The sequence below is a fragment of the Antedon bifida genome, chromosome 9 (assembly GCF_963402885.1).
Source record: "Antedon bifida chromosome 9, ecAntBifi1.1, whole genome shotgun sequence".
Taxonomy (NCBI): domain Eukaryota; kingdom Metazoa; phylum Echinodermata; class Crinoidea; order Comatulida; family Antedonidae; genus Antedon; species Antedon bifida.
Window position 1 is genome coordinate 11,678,711 of NC_136234.1, and position 23,212 is coordinate 11,701,922.

The 23,212-nt window shown below is 35.1% G+C and overlaps 3 protein-coding genes across 5 annotated transcripts in view; all 3 read left to right on the forward strand.

The window, feature by feature from the left end:
* LOC144852740 (SRA stem-loop-interacting RNA-binding protein, mitochondrial-like) overlaps nucleotides 1-21,572 on the forward strand; it is a 204,474-nt gene extending 182,902 nt beyond the window's left edge. The window contains exons 2-5 of one of the 2 annotated variants that reach the window (XM_078710704.1): nucleotides 14,533-14,640; nucleotides 19,461-19,519; nucleotides 19,968-20,075; nucleotides 21,050-21,572. In XM_078710704.1, the coding sequence (XP_078566830.1) occupies nucleotides 14,565-14,640; nucleotides 19,461-19,519; nucleotides 19,968-20,075; nucleotides 21,050-21,124 (318 nt within the window). In that variant the 5' untranslated portion in view covers nucleotides 14,533-14,564 and the 3' untranslated portion in view covers nucleotides 21,125-21,572. Of the gene's footprint in view, nucleotides 1-14,493; nucleotides 14,641-19,460; nucleotides 19,520-19,967; nucleotides 20,076-21,049 lie in introns of those variants that run through there. The other variant, XM_078710702.1, reaches the window with a different exon arrangement.
* LOC144852472 (2-Hydroxyacid oxidase 1-like) lies at nucleotides 1,234-6,762 on the forward strand. The gene is made up of 8 exons (XM_078710286.1): nucleotides 1,234-1,397; nucleotides 2,539-2,693; nucleotides 3,009-3,276; nucleotides 4,169-4,290; nucleotides 4,988-5,079; nucleotides 5,221-5,382; nucleotides 5,838-5,907; nucleotides 6,514-6,762. Exons 1-8 carry the CDS (start codon nucleotides 1,249-1,251, stop codon nucleotides 6,585-6,587), a joined length of 1,092 nt encoding a protein of 363 aa, XP_078566412.1. The 5' UTR covers nucleotides 1,234-1,248; the 3' UTR covers nucleotides 6,588-6,762.
* On the forward strand, nucleotides 7,729-14,251 carry LOC144852473 (2-Hydroxyacid oxidase 1-like). 2 transcript variants are annotated; one of them, XM_078710288.1, is made up of 9 exons: nucleotides 7,729-7,962; nucleotides 8,358-8,512; nucleotides 10,471-10,738; nucleotides 11,013-11,128; nucleotides 11,295-11,386; nucleotides 11,954-12,115; nucleotides 12,815-12,884; nucleotides 13,048-13,171; nucleotides 14,122-14,251. In XM_078710288.1, exons 1-8 carry the CDS (start codon nucleotides 7,814-7,816, stop codon nucleotides 13,122-13,124), a joined length of 1,089 nt encoding a protein of 362 aa, XP_078566414.1. In that variant the 5' UTR covers nucleotides 7,729-7,813; the 3' UTR covers nucleotides 13,125-13,171; nucleotides 14,122-14,251. The 2 variants fall into 2 exon arrangements, with proteins under 2 accessions (XP_078566414.1, XP_078566413.1); XM_078710287.1 differs by lacking the exon at nucleotides 14,122-14,251 and having other exon boundaries at nucleotides 13,048-13,543.
* Nucleotides 21,573-23,212: the final 1,640 nt, after the last annotated feature.

The following is a 23,212-nucleotide window of genomic DNA, read 5'->3' on the forward strand; positions in this document are numbered from 1 at the left end:
CATCAATCAATATTTTTTCGATTTGTTTTCATAGCGACATAGCGCGCGCCCCCCACCCCCCTCTTTTTTTTTTACTAACCCAGCCTAAAAAATACTCAAAGAATATAATAATAACCCAGGGTTGCAATTAGAAGATTTACGCATTATTATTAGAGACTGGTTTTATTTTATTATTTTGTTAGTTTAATTCTATAGTGAGTAGCCTATGAAGTCGTGTTGACAATGCGTGAAAGACAAGTCAGAGAAAACTAGTTCTGATGATGTTTAGGAATATGCTTGTATAATTATATATATGTCTTTAGACGTTTCTTATGTATATGAGGCATGTATTAGTATTTAGTGAATACTCCAAATAATATTAAATGTAATACGTCAGTACTAATCAACGGCGAAGCCCCCTGGAAGTCCGGCTCTTTGAGTAAGTTATAGGTCGTTAGGCACTGCTCCTGACGCGACAGATATACAGAGTTACCAAATGACAAAATGATGTGTTTTTTAGCTTACGCCACTGGTTATATTCACGTAATTTAATTATTTTGCCGTTGAAAAGTGAAGGGGACAATCTCCCACTACAAAATCCCACTAAATCCATCTTGAATCCTCAGTCTAAATTGTTCTCACTTCTTCCTTCCAGGGGTAATGTTGTGCACAAATACAACACCCGCAATGCCGACAGGATTCGCAATGTCAATTGTAATACAGTGCGTCATAGTAACAGTCCTCTACCTTATTTGATTAACTTAATCAACGAATTTAATTTGTGAGTTGCGCCCTTCGATCCTTTTTTTTTTTTTTTTAATTGTAATCACTTATTTTAATGTTATCATGAAATGCAATTCAGCTTGGGACGCATGCGTCCCTATATGCTATATGCTGCTATATTTTATGAATTTTTTTTTGTGTAAATTTGTTGTTTTCATTTTTGAATAAAGATATACCAGTCAATAATAACAATAAATAAAATATGTGGACATGTACCCCGTCCCAAAACCCCTCCTCCGCGACAGATGTGGTTTTCTACAAACATGGTGCTGGCACTGCATGACCTAGGTTTATTAAGGAGCAGGCGTATTAGGTGGTATAATTTTCATTCCGACTTCTGGTGTTTGGTTATTATCTCTGCAATCAATGTTTACGATCTTTGATGCATTTAAGAGACCCGTACCACCGTGGAAAAGTAATAGTTTCTTTAACAGACTTGCCATACATAAAACGAATTTTGGAGCTTTTCATCTGTCCATAGAGACAATGAATTCAATTCAAGACAAAGACTATGTTTGTTTAGACGATTTCCAAAAATCTGCAAATGAACGGTTACAAAGTTCATCATTCAACTATTTTGCAGACGGCTGTAACGAACAGTTTACATTGAAGGAAAACCGAGAGGCGTTTAAAAGGTATGTAAGGTTAGATACACTGTACTTACTAGCAATGGGTAAGAATTAGCTAAGATGGTTGTCAGACCATCTTCTTATTAGTACCGAATCTTAACTTACATACTTTACCTGCTAATAATGAAACCATTATTACATTTCATTAAAAAATGCTAATTACTGCATTTCCGTATGGGCCAGAAGTATGAGGATGCCCGTTCCACACAATTCTGAAATAGGAAATAATGTCATTCGATTATGGTTACAAAAGTAATCTATGATATTCAGATTAAAAAGTTATACAGTATGAGAAATGAAAATTGGTAGGCTTTGCAAGTAAAGAATTTATTGTTTGTATTAGGAGATGGTAAACACGCTATTACAGAAATCACATTACTAAAAGGATATTGAAAAGACAAACAAGAAATCAAAGCATGTTTTAAATTAGAAGATTTTCTTATAAATATACAGTTTAAACAAATTATGACTTAGTTAAGGTTAAGAATTCTAGATCTTGAAAAGGGGAAAGGGAAGATGGACAGGAATTAAAAGAGAAGAAAGAATTAATTAAGTTTGAAAATACAACTTTATTTTTCTTATACCGACCACATTGTAATTTATTTATTATTAGGCCTAATTCATTTTGATTATCCATCAAATAAAAGTTTATATAGGCCCGCAGAATAAATAATAGCCTTGAACAAACGAACTTTAGAGGTAGAGGTAAACAAGGCCAACAGCCATAAGTCGCGTGCTAAAACGCATAGTGATACCGGACCGACAGACAGACCGACCGACCGACCGACATAGTGAACTATAGAGTCGCGTCCACGCGACTAAAAATAAAGGGTAAATTATACGGACTGCTTTACTTTGAATGGGCAAAAAAAGGGTAATCTTAGTTGTTTATGCTAGACCAAGTGCATGGTGGCAAAACAATATCACACTTTCAAAGTGTGATAGTGTAGACAGAGCAAGTTTAGGTGACAAGAAAAATGTGATGTGATCATAATAATGGACATGATGATGTCATATCACTATCATATTTGGGTAGGTATATTAAACTTTTGTTTTCAAACTTGTTTGATAGTGTAGACAGGGCTTTATTTGTGAATGAGTGTGAATACAGATATTTTTTTAAAATGCCTATTCAAATTGTTTACAGATACCGCTTGCGACCGAAGCTTCTTCGAGATGTATCCAATATAGATCTAAGCACAACGATACTGGGTGAGCGTATCTCTTGGCCAGTTTGTTTATCACCAACAGCTATTCAGAGACTGGCTGATTATGATGAAGGCGAAGTTGCAACTGCTAGAGGTAAATTTAAAAAGTTTAAGTTTTTATAAAAAGAACGGATAGCTTTACTTTGGGAGTTTGAAACACGTACAAAATTAAACAATCGCTCAACGTAAACAAAATGACGCTTATTAATTTAGAAATTCGTGGCCTATATTTTCAGATTAAAAAGATTAACTTTTATTTTGTGACCATAAGTATAAAAACTCTATTACTGTTTAAAATGCTGGTATGTTGTTTTAAAATACGTTTTACGTGTCGTAACCATGCTCTTTTGTATACTTCACGATTCTTTATTTCTTGAAAGGACAAACTTTACATAATATTATCTTGTAGCTGCGGCTTCTGTCGGATCTGTGATGACACTAAGTTGTCTATCAACACGTACAATAGAAGAGGTAGCAGCTGTAACACCTCGTGGTGTTCGATGGATGCAGGTACAATTCTTTAAGTCGCGACAACAACTTGAGAATCTCATTAAACGAGCTGAAAAGGCTGGATACACGGCGTTGGTCGTGACTGTTGATCAACCAGTCCGTGGACACAAATACAAATCCACAACAGACTATAATGCGTCCTTGTTAACATTCACTGGTCATGCAAAGTTAGTAGGCCTAATTTATTTTTTCACAAATAATGTCATTCTCATTCGTCAATCTTGCGGGATTTAAATGTAAATAGTAGCATCCTGCCATTCGGAATAGCAGTGCAAACTATTAGTTTCGGCCGGCTACTTTTTTCACTCAAAGCTATCATAGTAGGCCAATTATTGCAAAAACCCCAAAATGGGATTCCCTTATTGATAGTATCACCACTAACCTCCTGCAGGAAACCTTTTCTTGTACGATCATTAAAACGATTTGGGTTCATAGGTGCTTAAAATGATTTTTAGTGGGTACATTAGGCCAGTTGTGGAGTATACTGATGTAGTGTGGCATCTTGGCTTGACTACCAATACATTCAGTAAGTGATTGTATTGAAAATGCTTGCTGAATTTTATTAGGTGATTGTTACTCTTCTTGAAATTGTTGAAACAAAGTGTAAAGCATTGTCGGAAGTTCGCCGCTGATCTTACCAAAATGAAACAGACTTCCGCGACCTTATTGGCTACCATGGTAGGAATTTAAGAAATAAAGATATAATTTCCAAACTAATAGTTCTAAAAAACTAAGAATACCATTCTAAATCAAATGATTGAATTCAGGTAATCTTCCGCTTTTTTTTTTACTTTTGAAAAAGTTTATATTGTAATGTTTTTTTAAAACTGATGTATATAACATGTTATACAATTTTATTGCATTTTCTATGTTGTGAAGATTTTTGCTTTCTGGCTTGATATTTTGCCATTTGGTCACGAGTTGTAAACCTAGTTTTTATTTAAATGTTGAAATAAAGAGAATAACAGTTAGTGCACACCATCATTTCAGCATGGCTGTAGGCTATATATTGGAGTGTTTCTTTCCGTTTAATCGTGTTATTTATTTGTATATTTTCAGGCCAGTTAATGTAGACTTGTCTGACGGGGAGGTCGATTTTGACAACTCAGCAACCTGGCATGATATTAAATGGTTGAAATCTTTCACAAAATTACCATTGGTTCTTAAAGGCATTACAACGGGTAAGATTTTTTTTAAATCATTTTTGCTTGAGTAAAATCACAAACAGTGTGTATTGCTAATTGCGTTACCGGTTTTATCTGCATTGCTTTGTTTTTTCTTATGATATCGGATAAAAAATCCTTATTATTAATATATATATTTTTCAACAAGGCGGCCATGAAAATGTAATAAGTCTCAGTGTTTACATGACATTTGGCAAAGGGTCTTATAAGGCTCTTGACATAGGAGGTAATATAGAACACTTACCATGTTCAGGTCACTGAAAGATATTCTTCTACTCGTACTTATTCAAAGGATCTTCGACAAAAAGTCAAGATCTAAAGGACGATCACTCTTTGCCTAATGCTTGTTTCCCACTTGAGACCATTGCAAGCAATGGATTGTTCGATTTTATTTATTGACCAACTAACTTGCGTTGCGCTTTCATAAATGACTTTGGAACAAAGCTACAGAACAAAGAGCACAGGGACACATTTTCTATATTATTACAATAGAAACGTAATCCGTAAACGTGTGAAATGCATTCGAAAATCGGAATTCACGTACGGTAAAGATGTACGGTACGGTAATGATGTCAAGCTACACAGAATGCGTGACGTAGATCGCGAGTTTTACCCATGCGCGCGTATACGGATACGGAGGTTGCCCAAACTACATATATTAGTCATAATCTTACTCTCTATGTGGTTTTTTAAGGTGACCAAGCCAAAAATGCAGTTGAATGTGGAGCTGATGCCATATTGGTCTCTAATCACGGCGGACGACAACTAGATTATCTTCCTGCAACTGTACGTAAAAATAAATAAAAACACACTCACTATCAATAACGCGTCATAAAAAATTATTATTATTTTTATTGATTACTTACAGTGCACTTCATAGTATGTTATAGACCTACATAAAAAAGTGCTTACTTTTCACTTTACTAGATTGATGCCTTACCTGAAGTTGTTGCTGCTGTTAAAGGTTCTGGTGTTGAGGTTTACATGGATGGTGGTGTCAGACATGGAACTGATGTTTTCAAGGCATTGGCCCGTGGAGCGAGAGCTGTTTTTATTGGTAGACCCATCATATGGGGTTTGTCATGTAAGGTATGTTTAACACAACCGAACAACAATTGTGGCGGTGACGTTTGAGCGTCGACTACTGACGATGATGATGCTAATTGAGTATTGCCTGTGACATTTTGGTGTTTACCATGATGATTGAAAATTGACTGTGACGTTGCGGATTGACCAAACGTTGGAGAGTTGAACCAGGGAAGAATTAAATTACATTATATTATGTAATTTTCACTCTTCCCTGGTTGAACGTAATTGACATTGTAATAACATGTCATGGTTTACTACCTACTACTACTCCTTTAGGCAGTTATATTCAAGAGAACGGAAGCATTAGGAAACAGTTACCATGCGAAAGCTTATACGTATAGTTTACTAAAAAGTCGAGCGACGTTTTTTGTAAGAAATATTTCTTGTTTATATCCCATCCACTTCTTTTATTCAATTTTCTTAAAATTTAACTGCTGTTTGTTTCTTGTTTCAAGGGCTACGAAGGTGCCAAACAAGTGCTTGACATTTTGAAGGATGAGGTGGAGAAAACGATGGCTTTAATAGGTAATTAATTAATAATTTTGAAAACAGCTTCAAACAATGTTAACAGAAGAAATATGGTCGATCATAATAACAAAAAAAGCTTTGGGAAATTAGTTCCATGTACAGCACTGATCATCTTCATCAAACTAATTATCATCATCACAATCATCATCATCATCATCACCACCACCACCATTTTTTGTTTTTATTATTACTCTTTAAACGTACATTTTTCTTACATAAAACAACAAAAATTCAAAAAGTTGTTATTCTAGAACTATAGGACAACCACTTATGCTATCTTATTTTTTTTAAATTTAATCAAATGACGTCATGATCAATGGGAACAATACAATTGTTGTATAGTCACGGTATTATGCTCTTTCTAACCAAGATCATTTGATTAAACTTGTGAAAATATTACTTTCATTACTAGCAGCATAAATGGTTATCTTATAATTCATTATGTAAGAAATGCATATCTTGGTTATCGACGATCGTTATCATCTAAGTATAATGTGTCTTTAACTGTTGGTTTTTAGCCATTACAAAATAACAAATACCTGTATATGGCAGCATAAAAACCGCAAGGTGTGATATAAAATATGTTTTTATTTTCTTTTTTAGGATGTAGAAATGTCAACGAAATAGAACCGTCTATGGTGGTACATCAAGATTACTACAGGCAGCAAGCATTATGATATTTTTTTCTCACAATTCTAAATGTCAAGAATACTATTCAGAATTGGGAAGTTAATTCAGCGGAATTGGTGCCAGAGTGTAAGACTAGCTTAAACAATCAATTAACACAACCTAGATGCAATTGCTAAAGGATATACAATAGAGAAAAATGTTGAATACAGACGGTCGGCATAATATGGTTCTATTTTGTTTATCTTCATAATTGGTTATAGAAAAAATATATATTATATACAGACTATAATACCTCATTAGTATAGAATCATAATAAAACGTTGGCGCGATAAGTTCTTATACGTTATATGTTATTGTGTATCATTCATTGCTAATGAAAGACCTAATATAAATCAGAAGTTAGAATCACCGGATGATAAAGTTTCTCTATAATTAATAATGTTATTATATGACATAGCTGTAAATGAACTTATTTCATTATTCACATATTGCATTTACAAATCATGCATTTTGGAAAAATTATAAAAAAACGAAAAAACATAAAGTGATATGGAATTTGTTTGCATTTGTATTGATACAAATGAATACGGATGCAATTTTATGAAAGCAGACAACAAATGTAAAAACTAGCATTTTAGAGAACTTACTTTAATTTTATTTTATTCACTGTTTTAATATATGCAATATTTTCATTTATTTGTACAATTTTTAAGGTACAATTTTTAATATACAATATGTATAATGTATTTGTCTCAATTATTTTATCAATGGTTCTATTATAGTTTCATCTGTATAGTCTGTTTACCTTTATGCCAAATATGTATCTATATCGTTTTAAGAATGGTTGTTGTCTCATATCTACATAGTTGTACAATTTCTACTTCCGCCCTCTTTCTACTTTGCGCTTGGGATTATTCCATTTTAGTTATACATTTTACTTACTGAATAAATGAATAAATAAATAAATTGTTATTGTGATACCGACAACACTGTACTTGCATTCATCACATAATAATAATGTACTGATTCTGTACATTTAATGCTATTTTAGAAATTATTTTGTATAATGTTAATGTAATACTGTACATTCAAACTTAGACGTATACTTTTAGTTGTATCACCACCATGGTTAATTTCTCTGCAATCAATGTTTACGATCTTTGGTGAAATTTAATTAGGAGACCCGTAACAAGTTGAGAAAATAAATAGATTCAATCCTAAGCAGCCTTTTCGTACAGAAGACGAAATTTACAGCCTTTGATGTTTTAAGACAATGAATTCAATTCACGACAAAGAATATGTTTGTTTCGACGATTTCCAAAAAGCTGCAAGTGAACGGTTACAAAGTTCATCATTCAACTATTTTGCAGACGGCTGTAACGAACAGTTTACATTGAAGGACAACCGAGAGGCGTTTAAAAGGTATGTAAGGTTAGAAATATTTTCGTCAGCAATAGCAAGAAGATATAGTTATCTGACTAGGTTATGTTAAATAGTGCATGGTAGAAGGGAACTTCAGTTGTGAATACTTTTACTTATATTACATATCTTTTTTTTAAAATATCTATTCTTAAATAGATGATTATATATTAATTATACAAAGAGAGTCGCTCACGATCAGTAGTGCAGGGTTCACCCTGTTCTGTTTTTCCTTCATTTGGTTTGATGTTTCATAAAACAAACATTAAGGTCAAGGGGAATTCCCATCTTGTCATATTATAGTATTATATGTATATCATTTATTTTAATTTGTTTATACATGTCTTTGAAGTGTAAAATGTGTCAACATATTTCAAGCTGTATACTGTATTCAACAGATACCGCTTGCGACCGAAGCTTCTTCGAGATGTATCCAATATAGATTTAAGCACAACGATACTGGGTGAGCCTATCTCTTGGCCAGTCGGTTTATCACCAACAGCTTTTCACAGACTGGCTGATTTTCAAGAAGGCGAAGTTGCAACTGCTAGAGGTAAATTATAATATATTACAACAATACATATATAATAATATATATAAACACATTAGGCAAAGAACATTAATTCTAAACCAACCGCCTGGTGACATACTGAAATTTAATTAATTAATTTGAAACGATAAAGATGAGGAAATCTGTGAGACTCGAACTCGGACCGTCTGCTTGATATGCAGTTGTCCTAACCATTAGACCACTGGGGCTTTCATGGTATTGTTCAAACTCGATTGGATAGCGACTCTTTAACATTCTCGGCGTGGCACGGCAGAACAGCACTAGTCCTCAATTGTTTTGAAACATAAAAAAAAAAACCCGTAAATTATAAATTGCTGTTATTCAAGGTTTAAAGTCAGTATTGACTCTTTTGAGCACAACATCCGTATATAATTGTGTTTCAATATTTAGATCTATACGGACTGAATTGGACTCTATTTTTCAAGTCCGTTAGATTTTGCCTGCCATTTTCAAACTAGAGACTAGCATCAGATGTTAAATAGGTCTAGAAAACTAGCCTTGCTCGTGTTAATTTTTTGCACCTTTTATGTTAGGCCTACCTTTGTAAAATTCAAGGCTAAATTTTGATTTCTTTTGTTTCATACAAGTTTGTTAATTTTAATGATATATTTTTATTGATTATTGAGTCTTAAAAGCCATAATAAACGGACATGATACATACTACAAAGTCAAGTAATCTTTTGCCAAGCAGGACTAATAAAATGATGAATACCAGTATATTTTCAAAATAAAAATCAAATCAATAAAGAAAATATAAATTTTGATTGTAATAATTTATATGATTTGTCATTAAATTTATTTTTTGGAACAATGTCAGAGTATCAATTGCTGCTAATATACAGATATTAGTTCGAGTTGCCTGACTATACGAATGTATCTTCAAGCAGAATGCTTTACTCTCATTGCATCGTCCTTCGGATGGGGCGTAAAGCCGTTGGTGGTCCCGTGTATATAATAATTATAGTGTACGTTAAAGAACTTGGTTCCCTATGCGAACAAGAGCTGCGGATCGTCTCCCGGTGTGCTGATCTGGTAGGCGCTGCACTGCTGGCTGCCGTGGGTTCGTAGAGGACCTAATTGAAATTTCCTCAGTTTCCAGTTAAGCTTGATGACGATAACATTAATAATATAACCTTACGATACGATATTATTTATTTCATTTAAACAACATGGTATAAATTGTGATTTCCTTTATTTGTTACCTTTATTATTCGATGACATTAACACGCATATCTTGAAACGAATACAAATAAAATTGTATTGCAATCTAAAAGATTGAAGTTTAACAATAAAATATGAGTCTATATACAAACATTATGACATTTTACAACAAAAAGAAGGAAAAAACATAAGTTTACACGCACATCCAAAGTGTTTTGGATATGCGTGTAAACGTACAACATACTGAGATTTGCACAAACAAGTCAGTTCGCGAAATAAAACAGAGTTTACCATTTTTGGAAAAGTCAGTCATTTTCGTTTTCGAACGATTAGTATTAGGCCTAAATCTAAGAATCCAAACTCACTAACTATACGGAGCAGAAGGAGCCTCCGCCGGCAACAAATGATTCAGTCTGTGACAGAGGTCTTTGATTTTTACGAAGAAATTCTTGCACAGTCGAACACAGGGTAGATTACCCAAGGAAGATACAGGTCTCAGAAAAAGTAGCTTTTTTTTGTCTTTCGTGGGAGTAACCCACCTTTATTGTCTCTTTTCTATATATATATATATTCATTTTATCTTCATACAATATCAATATCGGTACAAATTTTTTTTGAACCAGTCCATAAAAGTAGCTTGCGGGAAAATACATATAAAGGTTCTTCTCTGGATTTTCTGACTCTGTTGCTTTGTATTATTGGATCCTCAAACTGGGGCCGCATATTCGAAATTGGTTTAATGAATGAAAGAACAAACTATATACATTTTCTGTTTGTAGCTGCTGCTTCTGTTGGGTCTGTAATGGCACTAAGCTGCGTGTCAACACGTACATTAGAAGAAATAGCAACCGTGACACCTCATGGTGTTCGGTGGATGCAGGTACAATTCTTTAAGCCGCGACAACAACTTGAGAATCTCATTGAACGAGCTGAAAAGTCTGGATACACGGCGTTGGTCGTGACTGTTGATCAACCATTTCCTGGAAAGAAATACAGAACGACGAAAGACAGAAACGCATCATTATTAACATTTACTGGCCATGCAAAGTTAGTACTTTATATTATTATATATCAGAATATATGTAATATCCAAGGTAAAAATCCACAGTAGGATCCTGTTGTGACGAGTTTAATCCATTGGGTTCCGGGTCATTCCTGAGTGATGGAATGGAGGAATCCTTTTACTGAACCAAATTGTTAAAACTCATTTGGCAACCATTTACATTGTTGTATCCAACATTTTTTTGTACTCAAGTTTAGCTAAATGCTAATCTTTTGTAAATAACCGTATGCCTAAATTAATCAACATTTACAATTTTAGTCCAGTTAATATAGACATAACTGCGTGCAAGTTTGACAACACAACGACCTGGCAAGATATCAAATGGTTGAAATCATTCACAAAATTACCATTGGTTCTTAAAGGTATAACAACTGGTAAGAAGATTTGTTTTTAAAGTAAAACCACAATAATAATAATAATATCTGAAACAAATTGCGTAACGGGTTTTATGCCTACTGTATCTACAATATTATTAATTGCTTTGTTTGGAATCAAGAATCGGAAGATCATACTCTCTATGTGGTTTCCTATTTTTTTAAGGTGACCAAGCCAAAAATGCAGTTGAATGTGGAGTTAATGCCATATTGGTCTCTAATCACGGCGGACGACAACTAGATTATCTTCCAGCAACTGTACGTAAAAATAAACCAATCAATCAATAAAATAAAGATATATTTTCCCTAGCTGAAAATGCAATCTTAATGTCATGTCATTTACATTGACCAAAAAACCCCAATATTTTTAAACAACTGTAATTTAAAGCACAAAATATTCACATTTTCTGTCCAAAAATGTTTTTTTTTTATTTTGTCCGTTTATAGCCTAATGTAAGTGAAATCATTATTTTTGTTGGTTTTTTTTTCTACAGAAGTGAATAACTTTATTAAAACTTCAAAATGTCATATTCCGTGTCTAATTTGATTAATCTTCATTTTTCATGTTTCGGGAGGACAATACATCTTAAGTTATGTAGGCCTATATCAAAGGTAATGGAAAAGGGAACTCACAACATGACAAGCAATACTAATAATTGAAATAAAAACAACAAAAACAAATACAAATGAATGAATAAAAGAAGATTATACTAATGAAATATGGATTTATGATCACACGCTCACTTATACCTCAGCGACGAGTAATGTCATCGCCATTAGTGTAAACTAAAGTTTACAGCAACGTTTTATCTTATTTGATACTAGATTGATGCCTTACCTGAGGTTGTTGCTGCTGTTGCGGGTTCTGGTGTTGAGGTTTACATGGATGGTGGTGTCAGACATGGAACTGATGTTTTCAAGGCATTGGCCCGTGGAGCGAGAGCTGTTTTTATTGGTAGACCAATCATATGGGGCTTGACGTGTAAGGTATGTTAACCAGGAAGAGTGTAATTTCACTTTTTCCTTGACAACGACTTCTTGCCGATGTTTGAGTGTTGGCCATGAAGACTGAAAACTGTCCATGACGATTGAGAATGTGAGGGTTCACAAATGATTAGGGACGGGCATGACGTGAGAGTTGATCATGACGTTTGAATTGTTACCATATATGACAATAACGTCACTAATATTTGGCGAGTTGGATATGTTGCCAGTCTGATTACATTCTATTGAAAAATATATTTTAACTGAAAATGAGTGACTTTTAAACGAGCGCATAAGCTATTTGCACCGTAGCCAAATTTCTCACGCATACTGAGCCAGGCCTACTGTAGACCCTATGCCGACCTTTCGTTGTTTTGTTTACGATTTGATCTAGTCTTCCTTGTTAAAATGATAATATGGTAAACTTGTTTAGCCTTAAAACATAGATTATATAAGATTAAAAACCTCACTTTAAACGTAGAACAATTAGCGCCATCAATGGTTTATTATGATTTTATACCCAACTCAATTGTAGGCCTATACGTTTTCGTTATTCCCTATTACAGTAATGACTGTGACGTCGACTTTCTACCGTGACACTTGAGAGTTAACAATGACCCTTTGACGTGATATTTTATGGTTTACCATGACGTTGAGGATTTAACCTTTAAAATTTAACTACTGTTTGTTTCCTGTTTCAAGGGCTACGAAGGTGCCAAACAAGTACTTGACATTTTGAAGGATGAGGTGGAGAAAACGATGGCTTTAATGGGTAAGAATTGTGCCATAATTACAACAGCATATTGTCAATCATAAAAGTTGTTGGAAGTTCATGAGGTATAACCTCCATGGTTAGTGTGTATTACACTGTACTCTGTAATGTATTATATACCGACGGGACGGAACTTTAACACAGCTCTGATATTTCTTTTTAGGATGTACAAATGTCAACGAAATAGAACAATCGATGGTGGTGCATCAAGATTACTACAGGCAGCCAATAGTGTTATAATAATATCTCTTTTTCACACATACTCATCATTTATAGTAAATTTGGTGGTAGGCCTATCTAATTTTACTTATAGACTTAGGAGGAGTGTTACCAAGTATAATAACATACGTCTACGTCCACAGGCGTTCAAACTGATTCGCTAAAATGAATTTAAATATATAAATCAGAGCACCATTATTATATGACATTTGTTCAATTTAAGATAAAATAAGTTACTGTAATGTCACAGTGGCGGGTTTCTCAATGCTGATGAATGTGAGCAAAATTTATTATTAATTTGTAAAAACCACTACCGTAATTTATTTAGGATATGTCAATACATTACTCAGTTTCTATATGAAAGATACGTTGGGCCATTGTGACTGTTTTTTTCTTATCATTCCTTCATCCATATGGTTGTATTTTCTATTTCCGCCGTCTTTCGCACTGTACTTGATTGCGCTTGGGATTATTCCATTTTAGTTATAGGTGATATTTTCTTTACTTATAATATAATAAATCAATTGTTAAATGTATACACTTTGTATTCAACTTAATACATTTAACATTGTGAAATGGCGTTATCTAATGTTAGTGTATAATGTTATATTTTTATTCCGACACTTGGATTTTTTGATACAACTGTGATGGCGCTAGTTACAATCCATGCATCAATAGAATGACATAGGCCTAATGCATAAACGGCATAAATACGGAGAAAGATGTGTACTCGGGTTCCATTTTGGGTACGGGAGACAAGTGTATGTTATGATATTATAGTAACAAGCCAGTTGTGTAAGATAAGTAAGAATATGAATTTAACTGATGGTCGATAAATTTGTTTTGTCGTCAGCAGAAGCTTATTGACTGACATCATACAAGGGGGAGATATAAAAATAAAACTAGTGTTTATATGTCCGCAATCAATGTTTACGACCTTCGGTGCATTTAGGCCCTATTAAAAAGCCGTAACAACCGGAGATAAGACAAATAATAATAAAATAATATGTTTGCTTAGACGACCCATTACATTTGAACGGTTTCACCAAGGCAATCTAACAACAGGACACTGGGCTTGCCTTGCCAAACTAGGAGATCGTAACGACAATTCCACCGTACCAACATACTCTATGTGTACTATATAGGCGTGTAACTGGTCGTGTCGCAGCCACATATACAACCTTTGATCTCCGGGAGATTCAGGTAATTTTCATGAATTCTACTATTTCTCTTTACATAACCGAATTTAATTTAGTTTTCAGACGGCTTGCCTTTTATAGCTGCACATGCGTTGCCTAGGAAGCGACGATTTTTAAGCGAGACTGAAAAAATGAAAGTTGCGTAAATGGCGTTCCATAATTAAAAGCGTTCCATACCAAAACACGTTTTATTCGCCCGTCGCGAGTAGATCAGAATAATCAATAGAGAGAGATAGACAGCATAAAAAATACTGTAAAAACCATGGCTAGTGGAAGACAAGCTGCCAGAAAAGCTTATGAAATATTTGTAGCAAGGTTACCTTGGACAGTAGGACCCGGTATGATGCTATGAAATTTAGTTTCTAGGTAGGGTTAGACCTAGTTTAGGCTAGGCCTAGGCCATCACTCTACTACACGACACCAGTACCAGTAAGTGTTGGGGAAGATGCCTGCCGGCGGCCCAGAGTTGGGCCTACATCGGGCTAGCCTAGGCTAGCCTCTACTAGGAGTCACTAGGGCTAGCTAGGTAGAGGTCTAGCCTAGACCTAGCGAATCCGGAACAATCTGTACTAGGCCTAGGCCTATTCTAATAGTCTGTTGTGAACCAGGCCCGAGCGAGGCGTCGGGTGTGTGGTCAATTAATTTAAAAGTGGTGCTATTGACAATAAGTTAAGCAAGGGGGTTTTCACTACAAACAAGTATTGTAGTGAAAACTCCCTAACTTATATAATAATGGGTTGACCCAAGGTGTGACACAAGATCATGTGCGTTTACTGACCGGTGCCGGCCGTAGTGGCCTCTTTAAATGCATGACATTGGACGGAACAGACCCGACGTAAATCGTGACTAGGCTGCACTACTAGGTATCAGACCTACATACATTGCCTGGTGTTAAACTGTTATACATACACTAGCCTATAGCCAGCAGGGTATCCTGTGTAAGCTTCCCGGCCTAGACTGAGCTGTACTGTATTAATAATTATATGCAAGTTCAACGGTAATAACTAATATTTTTATTTTTTTTATTTTTTATTTATTCGGTATAAAAAAAATCACAACAATCCCAGCGGGCAAACCTGTGATTTACAAAAATAAAACAAAAAACAACACAACAAAATAGCAAGTAAGCAATCTTAATTACATATGAACGGGAGAAAAAAAAAAAAATATACTACATTATTATAATTATTTTTCATATTAAGGTTTCACGATTATGTTATGTAGAAATTCAAATAAGCCTATACTTTTACTTGTCTACATTTTTTAGTACAGGAAAAACTACATAATAAACAGTAAAAAAATATTACAAATATAAAAATTGAAAAAGTTTATACAAAAATATACTATTTATTATCATAATTTAAAAATATTATATACAATTTGTAGTAAAGTTATTATTATTATTATTATTATTCTTTGATATATATATGTACAATTTCACAAAATTAAAGAAGTGGTTAAAATATTTAAATTGTCCATTATTTAGCTAGTTTACATTAAAATTAAAATTTATATTTAGTTTATTATTATTTGATGGCGTTCAGTTTGGTAACCAAGAATGGAATTGTACTTTTTTGGTAGCGAGATGTTTTGCATTTGGCGATCATTTAATTTTCAGCGTTACGTAGTTTCATTTTTTCCCCAGTATTGTTGAATTCTGGTAGGAAGTGTCGATGTCTTTCAGATGTCAAAAGCTTTTTTCCGAATTTGATCGCAAGTGAGTCTCTCCTGTCTTCAAGCTTAGGAATGCCAAGGGTATTACATGCTGCAGTATACGATTGATAACCTCCATTTATGATGCGCACTGATCTTTTCTGTATATATTCTAGCTGCTTGAACTGATGTTGTGATATGGAGGAGTGCCAGACTGGGCAGCAGTACTCGACAACAGGTCTCACATAGGTTTGATACGTGTAGATTAAATCCTTTTTCGGAGCACCAAATTTGCGCAGTATCATGTATAATCTTTGGCAGCACGCCCAACAATGTCACTAATATGGATATCCCATTGCAGGTTACTTTGCAGTGTTATTCCAAATAATTTTACATTGCTAGTTTCTCTAATGGCAGCATTATGTATTATTAATTCCGGTAAGTCTGGTTTGTTTCGGGTAAACCCAATAGGTGTCATATCATTTGACATACACCAGGTAGCAAGATTTTGCAGGACACTCTGTAGACTGGCTTGAGAAGGATTTACTACCGATGTGATGCTCGCGATTGTAAGGTCGTCTACGTATTTCCATCTATTTTCGGTATCTTTTGCCGCATCATTAACAATTACCGAAAACAGAAAAGGTCCGAGTATGGTACCTTGTGGGACCCCGCATGTTATGGTTTTAGATGTAGACAAAATTCCCATTGATCTCACTTTCTGGCACCTTTTCTGTAGGAAACTGCATACAAAGGAGATGTTACATGCGATCAACTTCTTCACCACAATAGTGTGGTTTATGTGGTCAAAGGCTTGGTGGAACTACAGGTATACACTGTGATTGACTATAAAGTTTAAGCCTCTATATTGCTACTATTACGAGGTTACGAGCCACTAGGGGTCAAACTCAACCCTACTAAGTGATTGCTCACCGAGTAGCCATACATACTGTACACAGCAACGAAAGGTACCTAGGTTGTCCTAGGCTGGCCTGTGTGTTTCTCACTACCAGCAGCCACACATCGGATTAGACTACTGTACTCGTACTCTTCTGTGTATAATACTATATCTCGGTTAGAGACCAGTCCCACCTAAAAGGTAAACTAGTCCGCCTTGTGTAATAACAGTAATACCAACACACTCTCGGCCGATTTACAATACACATTAATTTAAAATGCACTTTTATTTTACGTTTTTACTTTTAAAATAATGAATTGCCTACATCCATTGGGCCTACATCGAGTGCTCCGCTCCAGTAGTTTAAAGCAAGCCGGAGCACCTCTTCCTCCATTTCAGACACATCTGTGGCGCAAAAAAATGGTAGTTGATCCATATCTGAGGAAGAAGAGAAGATAAATGTGAGTACTTAATTGCTAACTGAGGACTTGCAGGACAGTACCGTATCTTTAGCCACGGCCAGTTTTTTATAATAATTTCCTGCATCCATTGGGCCGGGGCAAGTGGCACATTTTTCTAGAATGCCAGCCAGGATACTACATCAATCTATACTATTCTGAAGCCGACTGGACCTAAGGCTTTGAGTGTGGTCGTTCGTACTACCTCTTTAAAATGTAAATTTGTGACAAAAGACAGCAATAATGATTATAGGCCTACTATCAGCTGTGATGTATGTCTACTAAGTTGGTTGGCGGAGCACGGCATGCAGTATTTACCGCTGGGGAATTATCCCTTATCAAGTTTTTGGCCTAGCCGTGTGAACAGAGAATAATGAACCAACTTAATAGACGAATGTCGAATAAGGAATAAATATTACAGTAGGAGGTCTACACTAGATTGGTTGGTGGCGCACAGCATATTTACCGCTGGGGAACCCGGAATATGGAACGGAAGGTCATGTGTTTACCTGAGACGCGCATTCGGAGTCTTACTGTATGTATTTAAAAATAATGACATTTGTGAGGTATAGCCCGACTGTAGGTTATATCTTTGTACATATTTTAATGAAAACTTATTTTGTAGCCTACCTTAAATCAGGCCTGGATGAATACACCAAAAGGTAAATTTGGTATGCCATTGTTGTGATTATCGAGGTCCCACGTTAACATTTGCATAACCTGTGTATGCAAATCAGGTTATCGGGGTGACAACCTCATTCGGCTGGAGGGGTGGTCTGTTCACCCAGTGGGCGCCATTCACAACACTCCTCCCGTGTTTGAAAAGTGGGCACGCCGTCCTGGGTCCACCTCAAGGGTTAACTACTGGGTTCTTTCGTCCGTGAAAATACTTGTTAACTGTACAGTAGTTAGTATAGACCGTGGGACATGCCTGTATCACCGTCCTCCGCTTCAAATGTAAAACTGAACGTATTTCTATAACGAAAAGCTTCTGGTTGTGGGTGGGCCAGGGTCTTAAAGGAGATCTCAACCATTCTTCCATGTCAGATTCATGACCTGCATAGGTCGAGCACCTGTCCCACGGCGACGGCGTTCGGCCACAAGAGATGAGGTGCTCCAACTCGGTATCCGGCAGGAGGATAGTCCGGTCCGCTGGACCCCATCAGTAGTAGCCGGTCTTCATTAGTGGCGATGAAATGCAGGCCCCTGCGTTGGTCGGCGGTGATCCAATCCCACATTCCCAATTACTAGAACCTCTCGAGATCTGGCTAAGGCCAGAAACCTATTGAATTGGACTGTCATCGGCGAGTAGCCAGGAGCCACTGCACAGCTATGCCTCTTCAACTCGCCGATCTCCCGCTCGGTGGGGTACGTGGTCGGATTGCCAAACAGGACAATCCCACCTACTACGTCCACAGGCTGAAGTCCACCTCTCAATCGCACCACTCGCTCTATGTCCCAAAAGACTGCACGTCGAGATAGTTGCAGATCTCTGCACAGCCAATGGCGCCGCCACTGATTTTCCAACCTTTGATGCCGGGGCATCGCGCTTGGTCGGTCGCTCTCCGTGTTCTGTGCCAGTGGCTGATTTCCTCTTCGTCTGCTGCTTTGCAGTCGAAGTCTGGTCCACTGCCGACTCCTCTTCTTCAGCCCTACGACCACACTCCTTCACCAGACGAAGCTCACCACACAACGCCAGTGTATGAGGGCCACAAGGGACTGATAGCCAGAGCTATTGTGAGAGGCGCTGGCCTCTTTCCCTTAATCACCCGTGTCGGCATCTGGATAGCACCAGTCCAGTGGTAGGACGTCGGTGCCATCACCCATCATTCCCTGGAATTTCAGGTTCTTTGTGATGTCTTCCGGTGTCCTCCCTTCTCCGAGTTAGCTCCGTCTGTTTCTCTTGGTTGCCTGCTTCAAATAGACTGGTTCGGGTAGTGTCGAGGTCCCACAATAACATTTGCATACCCTGTGTATGCAAATCAGGCTATCGGGGCGATGCCCTCATTCAGCTGGGGGGGTGGTCTGTTCACCCAGTGGACGCTATTCACAACACCATATACATGACCGATTTGAAGTGCAACCCAAATGATCTGTAGTCCAGTCAAATATCGCCTTCAACTTTACACTTTATTTTCTTTATTTTCAGAGGAACTGCGAGGTTATTTTAGTCAATTTGGTAACATTAGAAGTGTAAATGTTCCATATGTAAGTATTGAAAGTATCCAAATAAAGAAACAATGAATGTATTTAAGATTTGAAAAGAAAGCCAAAAGCATGCTGGTTTAATGCTTATGTTTATCAAAACAATTAGGTTGTATGTATTGGTTGTTCTTGAGCCAAATGTTCACACCAAATGACATACAGTATACCACTAACTAAAACACGCAAAGTACAGTATTAAGATACCAAGAAGTCCTTTATTTTACATTTATGCATGTCTAAATATTACAGTTATACTGATGAGTTTCAGCTCCCATTCTCTTAGTCAACCTGCTGTTTAATTTGCTTTTAGTATTGAGTATTTAGTATTTAGTATTGAACAAGTGCTAATGTAGCTTTATCCCAAGTAAATATTCTATTTAATTTTTGAAATTCAAGTTTTACTACATGAATGATGAACAAGTTTAATAGTCGCAATGTTAATTTCTTTCAGGATATGAAGACTGGATTTTCCAAAGGTTTTGGCTTAGTACAATTTCAAAACATACAAGACGTCCAGAATGTGCTGAAACAAGATGTTCACATTTTAGAAGGAAAAAAGGTAAGCTTCAAAATTGGAAATACAGTATACAGCAATGGGGACTTGTAACTGACAGTAAGTAATGTGGAAGTGACTGTGCATATATACCAGAGTCAACATTGTACATGTGTAAAGTTGTATTTAAATCAAGTTGTAAAGTTGATTAATAACTGTAGTTATAAAATAAAACTCAATTCGCTGTAGAGGGCAACATATTGGAACTAGGGTAAGAAATGATAGAAAAGTTCAAAGTCTACTGTTCATGCTTTTATATATTTTGAAAATATTATGTAGGTCAAGTGGTATTACATTTTAAAGCTAGTTACTTATTCGCTGTAGAGAGCATACATTTTTAGGTCATGGAACAAGGGTGATAAATTGTAGAAGAGGTCTACTAAGTACTATTCATATCATAATGTTTTGAAAATATTATGTAGTGTTATAACATTTATAAAAGCTAGTTACATATACTGTAAATGCAAAAAAAAACAACATGGAACTAGGTGGGGAAATGGTAGAGGAGGTCAAGGGTCATCGATTCATATTTTGAAAATTATGTAGGTCAAGTGTTATATCGTTTATAAAACTTACTAGTTACTTATTCCCACAAAGGGTGTAAATTCAATAATCATCATCATTGGTAGTTAGAATCACCTATTCATAAACAAAACAAGATCAGTTTGTTGTTTATAGGGGGTAAATGCAAAAAGACACAAAACTATAGAGTAGGTCAAGGGTCACCTATTCATACTAAATGTTTTGTAGTGTTACAACGTTTACGGTATAAAACTTATACCTATATTTTCCGTAGAGGGCATACATTTTTTAAAAATGACAAAACTAGGTTTGGAAATTGTAAAAAATGTCAAGGGTCATTTAATCATACCAAAATATTATGTGTCATATGATGTTTATAAAGTCAGTTACTTCAGTTAATTTACCATAAAGAGCGTAAACGAAATGTGTTACTGTACTTTTTTATGTATACTTTCTAGGTCCATGTTCAACAGAGTGGAAGTGCCCAAGCAAAACCAGAAAAACTTCAAATAAATGGAGACTTTATTGGCTGAACACCAAATTAAAAATCAGATTGTTGCATTCTTGTACTGTTTTTGTTTTAAAACGAACAACTACGAATGTTGGTTGGACTATTAGGTTTTTTAAAAAGAGGACACAAACATAATTGGTATTAATGTATGGTGACTTAAGAACCAAAAAAAAAGAGCAAGAGTTATAATAGGCTATTAAAACAAAAACAGATTCTGCAATCGCTCCATGAGTATATTGTATAAAATATATAAATCCAAAGGCAAATTACTGAAAATAATGACAATGCTGTGGGTATCAGTGGCTGTAAAAACAAATTCAATATAACAATAAATTCAACTATAATTGTAATACAGTAAACATTTTTGGTAATTTAATTATTAGTATGAATACTATTAATACTACAGTAATATCATTTTCTCTGGATTATTTAAGATCTGAATAAATGAATTGAAATATTTAGTATTGATACTGAAAGTCAAGCAGTATGTTTGTGTATGCAAGAAGCTGATCCATTTAAATGTTGCGGGGACAGAGGGAACAAGAAGCAAAATAAAAGTCTTTTAGTTACGTTCGTTGATGGAAAGTCCCATGTATGAGCTTCTCCAGAATGTTAACACCTTTATTTGTTGACATTAAATGTATGAGCAAATTGCAATAGTGCATAATAATTGAATTTTAAAAAGGTTGAAGTCTGACAATTTTTCGAAATTGCTTATTATATGACTATAAGATGATACTAATAATTATGTGCATAATATAGCAGCAAAATTAGTGCATAATCATTTTTCAACTTTTTTTTTCGAAATGTAAACAATTTGAAAATTGACAAATTTCGACCCCTATATAATGGCATTACTGGGTATTTTATCACAATTGACATGCGCAGAATAACATAATGTGTCCTGTGCATCTACCTGAACATATTTTAAATAGTGGATATTTTGGCAATTTTTCATAAAAATCCCTGTACTATAAGTACAGGAATATTTTTTAAAAATGGTCACATTTCGACCCTTTTATTTATTAAGTGGAATTACTATCATAATTGACATGGACAGGATAACACAATATGTTCTGCGCATGTTACCTACACATATTTTAAAAGAAATTTATGTGGAGATTTTTAGTACAGGGAAATTTTGAAAAATTCCAAATTCCAACCCTTTTTATTTTTTAAATAACTGGTTCTATATTATGATTGACATGTGCAGAATCACATAATTTGTTCTGCGCATGTTACCTACACATATTAAGCAGATATTTTGGCAAATTTTTATGAAAATTTCTGTACTATATAATACAGGGAAATTTTTGAAAAATTGGACCAAATTTTTTACATAACTTAGTTTCTATATCATAATTGATTACACATTATGTTATTCTGCATAAGTTACCTTAACATGTGTAAAAAAATATCTATTTTGACAAAAATCCCTGTACCTACCTTGTCATCTGCCATTTGGTAGGTTCATGACAGTCTTCTTTTTCCATACTTCTCTATTTAGTGGTTCTTTTAGTTCCGAAAATATGTATTTTATTTTTTAATATATCAGGGAAATTTAGATCACATTCTGCCCATACAACATATTTTTAAAAGTCCATATTTGGCCAATTAATTAATCCATGTACTATTATATACAGTACTAGGGTTTTTAGTCGCATGGACGCGACTCAATAGTTCACTATGTTGGTCGGTCAGTCTGTCTAGTATCACTATGGTTTTATCGCGTTTCTGTACTTTTTGAACTGTTTTGATGTACAGAAAAGTTTTAAAGTACAGTACATTACTTTTTGAAAGTTAATTTTTTTCTGAGAGCACGCGACTTATGGCTGTTGGCCTTGTTTTAATAGAAAAATGTTACAGTACCTAATAACATAACAAAGCTAATATTTTGTCATTTTTCAAATTTTTTACAAATGTGTAGTGGCCATATAAAGTATAAATATACATGCACACATATGGCAATACTGATGCACATATAGAAATATGGATGGACATATAGAAATATGGATGCACATATGGCAATATACATGCACATATGATATTTCAAACATGCAGAACCACAATGTGTTCTGTGCATGTTACCTCAAAATATTACAAAGAAATT